Source organism: Prenolepis imparis, unplaced genomic scaffold (assembly GCF_030444845.1).
Source record: "Prenolepis imparis isolate NDT839.2.m4 unplaced genomic scaffold, iyPreImpa1.0 SCAF_9, whole genome shotgun sequence".
NCBI classification, from domain to species: Eukaryota; Metazoa; Arthropoda; class Insecta; order Hymenoptera; family Formicidae; genus Prenolepis; species Prenolepis imparis.
In genome coordinates, this window is record NW_028141167.1 from 12,390,115 (window position 1) to 12,403,242 (window position 13,128).

The 13,128-nt window shown below is 32.8% G+C and overlaps 2 protein-coding genes across 3 annotated transcripts; one reads left to right on the top strand and one right to left on the bottom strand.

Moving 5' to 3' along the window:
* The first annotated feature begins 786 nt into the window (after positions 1–786).
* Sta (stubarista 40S ribosomal protein SA) lies at positions 787–3,458 on the top strand. The gene is made up of 6 exons (XM_083045416.1): positions 787–859; positions 1,610–1,772; positions 1,997–2,208; positions 2,414–2,701; positions 2,882–3,112; positions 3,300–3,458. The coding sequence occupies exons 2-6, from the start codon at positions 1,640–1,642 to the stop codon at positions 3,384–3,386; spliced, it is 951 nt and encodes a 316-aa protein (XP_082901542.1). The 5' UTR covers positions 787–859; positions 1,610–1,639; the 3' UTR covers positions 3,387–3,458.
* A 707-nt stretch (positions 3,459–4,165) lies between these two features.
* On the bottom strand, positions 4,166–13,033 carry LOC145940357 (piwi-like protein Siwi). Of its 2 annotated transcripts, none has more exons than XM_083045413.1 (11): positions 12,920–13,033; positions 10,928–11,100; positions 10,017–10,110; positions 9,514–9,657; positions 9,228–9,436; positions 8,937–9,122; positions 8,688–8,858; positions 8,160–8,439; positions 7,621–7,973; positions 6,694–7,102; positions 4,166–6,405 (listed from the first exon to the last, which is right to left on the bottom strand). In XM_083045413.1, the coding sequence occupies exons 2-11, from the start codon at positions 11,084–11,086 to the stop codon at positions 5,765–5,767; spliced, it is 2,646 nt and encodes an 881-aa protein (XP_082901539.1). In that variant the 5' UTR covers positions 11,087–11,100; positions 12,920–13,033; the 3' UTR covers positions 4,166–5,764. The 2 variants fall into 2 exon arrangements, with proteins under 2 accessions (XP_082901539.1, XP_082901540.1); XM_083045414.1 differs by lacking the exon at positions 12,920–13,033 and adding an exon at positions 11,393–11,776.
* Between the last annotated feature and the right edge of the window lie 95 nt (positions 13,034–13,128).

The window sequence follows — 13,128 nt, forward strand, 5'->3', positions numbered from 1 at the left end:
AAGGCCGTGCGAATCGAATTCATTATCTTTTGTAGATTTGTCAATAAAATTTATTGTACACAAAATTACGGAAATAATTCGTTGCTCGTCGTTAAAATCTTGTTTCAAATCACACTATTTCAATTGCTTGTAGAAAACGCGCCTCTGTAATCCAAGGACGAGTTCGAAAATGCTATATACCAGGTGTCCCATTTTAAAGGACCCACTCGAATATCTCATTGTCAGAAACACTGCGTTAAATCGAAAAATGTTTCCTACAAAAGTTGTAGGGTTTCGAGGGGGACATAACATAGTAATATTCATTTGACCTTGGGCGGCGTCTCCAAGGTTAGTGAAGGTGAGAATGAATTTTGAAGAAAATAAAAAAATGCTTCAGATAAAAGTTGTTCAAATTAATTAGTAGAAAAAGATGTTATAATAAAAAATATGGGTTTCCATTTAAAAAATTTATTCTCACCTTCACTTGACCTTGGAGACGCCGCCCAAGGTCATATGAATATTACTATGTTATGTCCCCCCTCGAAACCCTACAACTTTTGTAGGAAACATTTTTTTATTTAACGCAGTGTTTCTGAGATATTTGAGTGGGTCCTTTAAAATGGGACACCCGGTATATATGTTATATATATATATATATATATATATTTTTGAGATTATCGTATTATTTTTACATTTTATCGCCTAAAAATTATTTCATTTGAAATTATAAAACCGGTTCTTTTAGTAGTTTCTCTTTTTCATTCGTCTCGTTTAAAAATAACAGCTACTTTGATCATTCAGTCGTTTCGCGTGTAGATATAAATATGGCGGATCCGACACTTCCTTTTCCATTGCGGTCCTCCTAGTGGCATCGTAAAACGTAAGGCTTGTTACATTTTTATCGAATTTTTTTGTATTTTCCGGGTAAAAAGTTTCAGCAAAATAGATTCGTTATAAGTACAAACGTTTGTAAAATTTTATTTCTAATAAAATTGCGATTAGAACGTATATTTTTAATGGCCAATTTGTAAAATGTGTACCCGATACACGTGGCATGTTCTATAATTTTTAATTGTTATATATATGTAATTCTATGATTAATTTTTTAAGCACATGTTTTCGAACAAGAGAAAGCATGTTAATTAAACAATTCGTATATGAATGCGTCTGTAATTAAAGTGTAATAGATATATCGCTTGATTTTGAGGTTATGTATGGCCACGTTTTTGGCGCATTTTCCAGATGTAATAGTCTTAATTTCTATAAATTCTCATTATACTATTGAATTTGATTGTTGTATATAAACTTAACTGCATATAAAATAAACTTTATGTATTATAAAATTTATTTTTAAACTTTTTAAAGAAATATTATTTTATAGAATTTATATAAACTTGTCGATTTATTTCATTTGCACTTAAATTTTTCAACAATTACTTCTTTTTGGAAAATAAAAATAGTTTAAAGGATGCATTAAATTCTATTTTAATATATACAAAATATCAGGTAATTGAGAAAATTTATGTGGTTTGAATGGATATAGTGAAAGAATTGTGCAACCTTTTTTCCAGTTATTTGATACATTATTGCTAGGTATTACTAATAAATTAAAAACAAACCTTTATTTCAGGTTGATTCGTAATTCAACCACAACGTTAAAATGTCAGGAGGTTTAGATGTATTAGCCCTCAAAGAGGACGATGTTACCAAGATGTTGGCCGCTGGTACCCACCTGGGTGCTGAGAACGTCAACTTCCAGATGGAACAGTACGTCTACAAGAAGAGAGTCGATGGTAAGTTATTCGTTTAAATGAAGCAAATTTTTGCGAAATTTAGTGAACATTTCATTTTACATCACAAAAAAAAACGGATCAACAATGATGAAACATTCTGTTCCAGAATCGATACTTGTTGGCTTTTTTTGGCTTAATCTTTTCTGATTTTACAATAGCAGCAATTATTTAAATGCCATAGTGTACATTAGTTTTTCAATCTTTGTATATTTTTATAAATGTAGGTGCTGGTGTAAATGTTATCAATCTGCGTCACACCTGGGAGAAGCTGCTGCTTGCGGCTCGTGCCATTGTCGCCATCGAGCATCCCAGCGAGGTTTTCGTCATCAGTTGCCGTCATTCGGGTCAAAGAGCCGTGCTGAAGTTCGCAGCCCATACCGGCGCCACTCCCATCGCTGGACGGTTCACTCCTGGCGCATTCACCAATCAGATCCAGGTGAAAAAATACAGCTAATGAGCGAACATTTCATTTTACATCACAAAAAAAAAAACAGATCAACAATGATGAAACATTCTGTTCCAGAATCGATACTTGTTGGCTTTTTTTGGCTTAATCTTTTCTGATTTTTCAATAGCAGCAGATATTTTGAGAAAAAATTGATCGAATGCGTATCCTAGTAATCCTGATTTCTTTCTTTTAGGCTGCCTTCCGTGAACCGCGCCTGCTGATCGTCACGGATCCGTCTACCGATCATCAGCCCATCACCGAGGCCAGTTATGTGAATATCCCGGTTATAGCTTTCTGCAACACCGATTCACCGCTGCGCTTCGTGGATATCTCGATCCCGTGTAATACTAAGAGCTTGCATACCGTTGGTCTGATGTGGTGGCTGCTCGCTAGGGAGGTGCTTCGGTTGAGAGGATCTATCCCGCGCGAGATCAAGTGGGATGTAGTGGTCGATCTCTTCTTCTACAGAGATCCTGAAGAGGTTCGTGCAATCTTCTTTCTTTATTTTTCAAGTTTAGTGACACTAAAAGCAACCAAAAACAAATCTCTTGATTTTTTTATTTAATCTTTCTTGACACAGAAGGTAAAAAGAAAAAAAAAACTTCTCACGTTGTATTTGTCGGATCATAGTAACTAAATGCGCGAAATTTCTTCTTTCCAGGCGGAGAAGGAGGAACAGGCCGCGAAGGAGATCCCGCCGCCGAAGGAGTTCACGGGTCCAGTGGAACCCGCCCCCGCTCCGGAGCCCGGCTGGGTAAACGAGGTCGAGCCGACCACGGTGGCCACCGAGAACTGGGCCGACGAGGTACCTCCGGCAGCGACCGCTGCCATTCCCCCAGCAGCCCCTGGTGCCGCACCGCCATTCCAACCAAGCGGCGACTGGGCCGCGCAGGTAAGACATTCATTTGGGATATCTATATTTTTCGATTTATTAAATTTAAGTTGTGCTCTTATAACATTTCTGTGAGCTGTAACAAGCTTAATTGATATTTATATAAATTTAAATCCTTGTCATTTTTTGAATATAATTATATTAATGGTACCAAAACGATTATCAATTGGCATAATTATTTCTCTAGCCTCCAGAGGAGTGGTCGACACCTGTGGCTACTACCACCCCCGCTGCTACTCAAAGTTGGGGAGGTGCGACCAGCGAAAAATGGTAATTGCGCTTGCCGACATCTTGAGAACAATGCATACTTTGTACAGTGTCTGTAACAGGACCTTTTGAAACGAAATCTGTTGTTTTTTTTTCATACTTTCATCCTGAACCTACATCCTATATTCATTCATAATTCTTACAATGTTAGAACATTTAAGGCTCCTGCATACTCACTGCAGCCATCTCGAATTGATGACGTCAGAAGCGAGAAAATATACCATGAAAATTCTTGCGACTTACGCTAAAATAAAAATGTTTTTCAATAAAATAGGATTTGTAACCCATAGAGCCGACTTGTAAAATATACCGAAAACTCTCCTTTTGTTTAGGTAAGCAATAAATAACATTGTATATGTCGAATTGAATTGAGCCTAATCAAGGACGAAAACCAGCTGTTTGACAGGTATCGAAATGAAATAAATATTTGCTTTTACATATTAGATTATAACAAAATGAGAGTCTTCGGTATATTTTAACACTATAACAATTACTTTAAAAATAGAAACACTGCACTAAAATGATAAATGACGCTGTAAGTCGCAAGAATAATTTGTCATTTTCACGCTTAATAGTTTATAGTTTTGCCAAATGTGGCACTGTCGTACAAATTTTACGGACTTGGCAAGAAAAATTTTTAATCTGCAGATTAAAATTTTAAGTATTATAAAAATTACTTAACGTGTGCATATAATACATTTACAAATTTTAAATATGAATTGCAAAGTATGTATATTATATGTACACCATTAGATAACTTTTATATTTTTATTTTTATTTGTAGTCTTACGTGTACAGAACACTAATGATATAAAATAATTTGGCAGTTCTTATGAGATATAAATATATATCCTAATATATATAGTATAAATAAAAAAAATACCAAACTTTATATTTTGAAAAATGTCTTATTAGAAATTATGCGTGAAAGTGATATATATTTTATAACAATTTAAAATAAACATTGATCGAAGGATGATTCGTTGGCACCAATGAAAAATATTAAGACCAAATTTTCAAAAGATTTATGGTTTTCTCCAAAAAGTAGTATCGTGAGAATTCAGAAATTATATTTAAATTAATATAAATACGATAATTTTTCTGTTAAACAATACAGGTTTTGTACAATTTTAGCGAGAAATATTTTTCATCCAAATATATTATATTCTTCATTGATGCCATTAAATATATTTATTATTGACAGATTATTAAAAAATAATAGAGATATAATATTAATGAAATTATATTTCAAATCATCGAATTATTCTGTAATCAGGAGATACATTTATAAATGTAACTTTGTGCAAAAATCATAAAGTAACTTAAAATTTATATTATGTCAATTATGGTAACTATATGTCTATTTCATCCCTATTTGGATCAAATTCATATTCCTATTTAAATAAAAAAAATATATAGTTATTAAAAAAATCTATTACTATAACAGCGCACGAGAAATATGAAATGACACTCTTGTATCACATTAAGCTACAAAAAAGTCTTATTGTCGATAATTGATAATAAATGTCGTAAAACCCTGATTAAGATATACCTAATTCCTTACTGTATATTGAATTATGATAATTTAAAAATTATAATACATTTTAATTATTCATGTTTCATAGCATGATTGGTAAAATATATCAATTATTATAAATATATTTAATATAACATTATTTATATTATGCTAAATATTTTTGGTTCATGAATCACTCAATTATCACAAGAATGTAGGAACTTGAACTACAAGATTATATATAAACATATGTATTATAACAAAAATTTATAATTTAAGATAACGAAAAAAATGTTAGATAATTTTACCAATATTTATAATTATAATACTGAGATATGTATATACATATCAATATATTGAAAACGCGCGATTTACATGTAAAAAGATTAATTCATAATTCAATTTGTTATCGAGAGGAATTAGGAAGTCGAGATTCTCGTGAATATTTAATATTTCTTTTTACTCCTCGACGAAAATAAATTGTCTATATTCCAATCTTTTCCTCTCTAACTTTATTATTATCCTCTTCTAAAATCATTTAATGCTAATGCATGGAAAAAACGGATAATAATAAAGTTAGAGAAGAAATTATTAGAATATAGACAATTTATTTAATAAGCATAATCATTTCATAAAATAAAACTTAAAGTACTATAAATGTAATCTTTGATTCTCCATTTGTCTCTACTCTCTCTTTTGAAGTCTTAATCTTCAGATCACAAATGAAAATGCTACATTCGTAAAGATTTGCCCGAGATAGGTCAATAAAAACAAAATAAAAAAAGTATCTATAATAATAGGTACGTACAAAACTAAAAAATGAAATATAATAATAATAATAATATAATAATGTTGGAACATAAGAGAGATTACAAAAAGTATAAAGTATTTTGCAGTCCCGCGTCTGGCGCTCGGTGAATGAATTTACTCACAAGGAACGCGAGTTTATGAGCATAGTGGCAGGGCGCCGGTACTCTAACAGTATTCGAACAATTGTAATACATATGCGTCAATTTGTATGACATACGTTGTAGCTTGTCCGCGTCTATACCGAGATTGTCGTAAATGATGCTGTACGAGGTGGGTGTTATCGTGCCGTTTCGCACTTTTTGCGATACGAGGAAAAAGTCATACTTGATCGGACTCGTAATGACGTCATCGACCACCGTGCCTAGTTCTGGATTATCATTGTTGAAGAACAATCGCGTGTTCAATCGCTTCGTCACGATTATAAATGCCATTTTGTATTTAGGGCCGCCGTACAGTTTGTCAAGAATCTTCTTGATCTCCTCAACTTCGCGTTCCATCACCTGTGATATCTGACCCTCGCCAACACCGTCGCGATAGATCACAATGCGCGACGGCAAAGCTCTGTTCGCGCGGCCATATGCTTCCGCGGCCTTTCTAATGTTGTCGCAAAGATCATTTGACAATTCGTCGCCATTTGCGTGCGCGGTCACCGCACTGAAGTATCTTGTCATACGTTTGTCCAAGGTCGCTACCATAGCGCCTGCAATGACAAATCGATGTTCAGAGAGATCAGTAAAAATTACAATGCACATAATATATTACATGTACTACGATCAAGAAAAGTTCATCTCCTTCGAACATATTTTTTCCATACTTCAAGAGAAAAAAATTGAAAAATTATACGTAGCGTTAAAACATGACAAAATGCACAATTTGAGTTAATCGAGGATTAAACTAAGAAATCATAACATAATCGAGATTTAATTCTGAAAACTAAGTATATCTCGATTTTTACGAAACAGTCTAAAGTTTGATAATTCTTGCTCACCGAAATCTTTGGTTTTAATAGTTGTGTCATGGCAAACGTCGAATCCAACGATCATCAATCCATCCAACGGAATGTCCACGGCCCATGGTGCTCCACCTAACTTACAGTTCATCTGTATCGCTATTTTCGTAGCGATACTCATGATGTTCCTATGCGTCATTGTTCTAAACAGGCAAACCTGCGATGGTGTAGGTCGATCTACGCAGCACTTCTTCTTAATGGCTGAGTAACGATCGCTGCGATTATTCGATACCACACAAAATACCAATTGCGGCGTTTGTTTGCTTAGAACTCGTTCTAGCGTTTCACTATATGTGCCTGGTCTGTCGTCGCGAAGATAACATGTTTCCGGAGTATCCAGTTGAAACCTTAGGCCCATAGATACTCTGTTTAGAGTATCTAAAAATTTCTGAAATAAAATATTATCAATTATGATAAGAATTCGATTTTTGTAACATATATTTAATGTAACATATGTTTTAATTCAAATTTGCAATATTGTGCTCAATATTCAGTTGCGTTTGTTTGAAAAAGATTAATGATTTTTCAGTTTTTTTTTCTTTTTATATTACGTGCAATACGAGTAATAGTAATGGTGATAATGGTACTAGTATAATAGCAATAATAATATAATTCTCTATAAGAGAATGAAGATAATAGATATTAGTATAATTAAAAAATGCAAAAATAAAAACTATATCAGTTCCATAAGAGAGTGAATGAGAGAAAGAAAGAATTAATATAAAAACAGATTATTTTGCACATATGTTTTATATCAGAAATTAGTGATTTCTCAGAAAATTGTTAATATACTTGTATAAAACGAGAAAAAAAAAAAAAAAAAAAAAAAAAGATGCAAATATATAATATAGGTAACATAAATAATATGAATGTAATAATATACTGTAAATAAAAATTTGATCATACCGGGAGAGCAGCTTTATCTCTTTCTGTAATTAGAACAATCCAATTGCGCAGCTCTTTATTAATTATACAAGATTTCCTTTGCATTGCTATCGACCAGTCGCCCCTTTCACATGTGATAGATGCCTCTCCGCCAAAATGTAGTACCTCATTGGCTAGAATACGCCCTGGTACATCAAGTAACTTATTATCCAACTGCAAGTTCCACTCGGAAAATTCTTGCACAATATTAGGCTGTCTGTTAAGCCTGTTATTGAAGTTTAACAATCTATCGATACGCTTTTGTGGACCGATACGGGTATGTTGAGCCAGAGCTTGCATAAGTCCGGTATTGTCTCTCATTTTATCAGTCAAACCTGTAAATTATAAAAAAGAATTTGCAATTAAAAATTAAATCGATAAACGGAGAATATAAATTAAATTTAAATTAATTAATTAATTAATGTATAACAAGACAGCAGCATCTCATTAAATCCATAGATGCAATAACAAAAAATATAAAATTTCGAAAAAGCTAATTAAGATAATTTGTAATGATGCACCTGTTGTCCGACATAACTCAGGAACCAAATAAACCCGTTCCTCTTCTCCGGCTTGTCGGCTTCTTGCTCTAGATCTAGTTACAAGCATCGGTTGATGTGGATTTTGTATAGCTATTCCATATCTTCTTTTATAATAATCCATATATGTTACTTGGTCGCCATTTTTCATGGCGAATGAGCTAGAAGGAGTCGTAGAAAAGTCCACATCTTCGATACGATACGTATTGTTGTTATAGTCAGTAAGAACTACTGTACCAATCACAGTGTTGGCGAAATTTACCTATATATATATACACAAGTTTATTTTTACAATAAAATTGAAAAATATAAAAACACATTTAGTACACACTATTTTAATAAAATTAAAAATTAGATAGCAACAACAAAAAAAGGATAATTTCGATAAATACTTAAATACTATAATTTTTCAATAAATCTTCCTTAAAAATGAACAAAATAAATAAGACCTATTTTTGTGCTACAATTCATTGAAAAGTTTAAGAAGTTTTGGAGTAAAACCCAACTTACTCTGTATTGTTCACGATTTTCAGTTATACAGCTCTGCAGAATAGTCGCCAAGGTATCTAATCGCATAACTTTGCTTGTTATCTCGGCGCACATTAATATATCATGTTCGTGTTGACGAATAGATGTTACATATCCTGGCCACAATTCCAAGTTAATTTGTGATACGACACTCTGTTAATTATATTGCGAGCCTCGATTATTTCTCCGAGTATTAAATAAAATCTTAATTACATCCTCAGTTATACTCACTTTATTTTCAGGATCAAAATAATTACGGCCGATCAATTTTAAGTTCAGAAATTCGTAACATTTTCTCATAATAATATTAAAGAAATGGATATAATGAGTATCTCCCACACGCAGATCACGAACGGGGCGAATAGTGATCGTTATAACTTGCTCATCAGATTGTCGTTTTGAGGTAAATGTCAGTGGCTAAATAATGTATCAATTATTACTTATAAAAGTATTGGAGAAACATCCAATTCAAAATGACGTATACGTATGAAAATTATGTATACGTATATGTATATTACTTACCTCAGGTAATCGACGACTCGTGTACAATACGGTGCCATCGAAGATGTAGGCGCCAATATTCTTTTGATGCAATCTGAGTAAACCCTTACGCGCCATTGTGCGATCCTCTTCGGGCGCGAAATCGACGTGATACTGGTTAATGGCCCAATCAGTCGCCTTAAGTAACTTGAAGTAATTTGCTTTCAACATCACCCTCCTGCCGGATGTTCCTTGTGTTAAAATAAAAATAAAAAATAAATATAAAAGAAAAGAGATAAATAATTATAATTTGTTAATTATTGCTCACCTGTTTTAGTCTGTATATGGGACGGCTTTGTGACAAAGATCTCTGCGGGTATAATTCTTTTGCCGCGGGCTGAGCCTCTTCCGCTTGACACAACTGGTAAAGGGAGACCGCCTGCTGCCCCACTTGCATCTCCACTACCACCAGCTACAAAGATATTAACTCTTGTTTGATATAAAAAAAAAGGAACATTTTTAAACATAATTAAATGTTCAAATAACTACACAAATTTTTCAAAAATTTTGATTACACTTTTCAGAATGTCTGAAACCATAAATAATATTCAGGGAATGATACGCCCCACACATATGTACTTGTTATATGAAAATTGGACTTGTGTTTGCAATGTTGTCAAAAATGTACACATCAATTTTACTTCATACAACTCTTACACATGATGGTAATATTGTCATAACTTTCATGCCCGAAAAGAATCACGCTAAAGTGAGAATTTATTTATACGATTACTGCAATTTGTATTCTGAAATAATGCAATAAAACTGTACCTTGAACTCCCATTCTTTCAATGCCTCTGCTTATCATTCCAACTGCTGTACTATCGCCCTTCTCACCGATGCGTTGACCTCGTGCACCAGTACCCTGTCACAAAATTTATTTCCATTATTAAATTGCAATAAACATAATGTTTTATTTCTAATGAATTTAAGTCAGCCTATCACAAACCAATATAGTTTGTTAAGTACAATGCTAAATTTGAAAGTAAAACTTACATTAAATCACTGCTAAAATTTTGGTCAATTAATCAGTAAAGTACTAATATGAGTGTATATTTTTAAAAGCTAATTATACAAATAAGCAAATAAATTTCCAATAAGTATACTGCAAACGATATTTAATATCACTACTAATTTTGATCAAGCTATTTAAAACTGTGCCCTATTTTGCAAAGGACAAAAGAAAGTATATTAAATATTGTGAAATAATTTTTTAAATTAATCGTATAAATTATTATATATAATTTTATATATTATATATATATTATATAGTCCTTACATTAACAAATAAGACTCAAACCTATAAATGTTTGTTAAAAAAAGAAAAAAAATTAAAATTATATGTTAATTATGATTGTGGCGATCGTGACAGAAAGTTGTGGGTCCATTCTCTGTGTCCAAGGGCTCAGGTTTAAATCCAGCAAGAAATATCTTCGATCTCCGACCTATTCGATCGCCACTTCTCGGAAGACAAAACCAGAGTGTCCTGCCATAAACATCCTTTTAATCGAAATCGATGTAAAACTAGGTTCCATGTCCGCGGAAAAATTATAAGATGCGCAGAAACATGTAAAGGAGTCACCACTGTATCCTCTGTCAAGTCTTCATCATACAATCTGTATTCTGTCAAGAGAATCCTGAAGAAAAAGAAGAATTTGATGATAATATTGTATATCATTTACCGCAGAGGCTTGTGCAGCAGGTTGCCCAGGTCTGCGGACAGCTCCGCTGCTAGGTGACGGTTGAGCATGAGGAAGATGTTGTTCCTGCGCAGTTCCACGTGCCTGCTGCTGGTGCTGTGTTGCACGCCCACGAGTTCCTCTTCCTCCCCTCTGAGACATTTTTGTCTAGATAGCTAAAACATTAAAATATTAATAAGTAATACTGATAGAAAGAAAAATATGTATAACAAATTTATTAAAGAAAATACATATTTAGATATAGATATGATATAGATAATAATATCGATATATAAATTATACATAAAATATTTAATAATATATTGCATTTTCTCTTTCACGGATATATAATATACATATTCAACATATCTACTTGCCCTTTTCTTTCTCCAAGTATATATTATGTACTATAGTACAGTATAATAAAATTAGAGTAAAATGATTAGTATTGTATAGTAAAATTTTTACCAATTATGTTCACGTGTTGAAATTTCTTTTTTTTATTCTGGCATTTTTTTTCTAATTGTTTTTTTTTTCCTTTTTCTTTTTAAACCTCCGTAACTTTTGTCTCAATTTATATCTAACAATAAGTGATCTCGTGTATTATATAAATTGTTTTCTTGTACAATTCTGGTATTCTAATATTTCATTCTTAGCAAGTTTTAGATCCTTTGTAATAGAACGATTTCCTTCATCATATTGCGACGAAAGTTTTTTTTGCAGAGTTTTTTTTGCAGAGTTTTTTTCTGTTCCTCCTTTCGCCATTAGCTTTTGTCGCGATTTGTTTACGTGTTTGAACGTGTCTAGACACGCGATCGTAAAGCCCCTTGCACAATGCCAGGCAACAGGCAATAGAAACAGGAACTAAAAAATATCCACCAATATATATTATTATATATATATATTATTAATATATAGAGAATAGATATTATTCCCTGCTTTTATTGAAGGAAATCGTTCTATTACAAAGGATCTAAAACTTGCTAAGAATGAAATAACCGTGCATCGTAAAAGAAAATATATTGCATCCTGGGATTTTATGGGGAAACTATTTATGACCTCCAGCTCTCAAGTTTCCGATTACCTGCGTTTTTTTTTTTTTTTTTTCTTGTCCCCGACGAATTACGACGAAATATGACGAAATAAACACGAATAAATCGACGATTCTGAAGCATATTTATATCACGGAAATTCAATATAAATTTTTTTAAAAAGTAAAGACCTGGAATTAGAAATTAGATATCTCTTCTATCTCTCACGAAAGATACTTCCCCGAGTTCGGAAAATTTTATTCCCATTTTGTTTCTGCATGTTTAATCGAATGTATAATAAAACAGAAGAGATCTCTGAATAATTTCGTAATAATTTTTTTCTTCCCTCCTTTCAGCTTTATTTGCCATATCTGTATTTTTCCCTCAATCTTTCTCTTTCCGATTATATTAATGCATACTTGTTTTACTTTTAATGGAAAAAAAAAAAAAAAAAAAAATTAAACTGAAAAGAACATAACTGTATGCATACCAGGATTAAACAATTGTGAAGAAAAAAATGGCGTCTCGATAAACTTTTAATGGTAAAGTAACTTTCAAAGAATATATTTCTTTTCAAAGATTATTACGGTCCTCTTTTTTTTTTTCGTCAATCATTCTCTCTCAAGTACGGATATTTTCCCTCGAAGGTAACATGATCCTGCCTACGCTTGTATGTTTCAAAAGAACCGAAATTCTTTTCCAGGAATTGTTACAACGCCAAGTTTTCTAGAACACGTTTACCATTTCAACACGATTCGTCACTTAAATTAATTAATAAATAAAAATGCGCCCAACCGAAGCTCAAATATATAAACTTCCATTGTTTCGATATAATATAATCTCGGATTTATTACTTAAGAAAACAATATTTATCGTCAAAGATTGAATATTGAATCGTTGTATAAAACGTGCACGAGTTTTTGCGACAGAAGGAAAAATAGAGAGCGCGTAAAGAATGAAGTACCTTAATCTTCTTCCTCCGGTCGAATCAACCTACGATCTACAACAATCTGCACAATCCGATCCGCACTGCTCCACAACGACGAACTGACGATACTGCTGATGCGAAAATCAAAATGTCGACACCGGCAGGCAGCGTGAGTCCTGAGCAAGGGGCGTACCTCGATGAGACCTCCCGATTGGTCGGTCCTTCGTGATTAGATGTCAACAGCC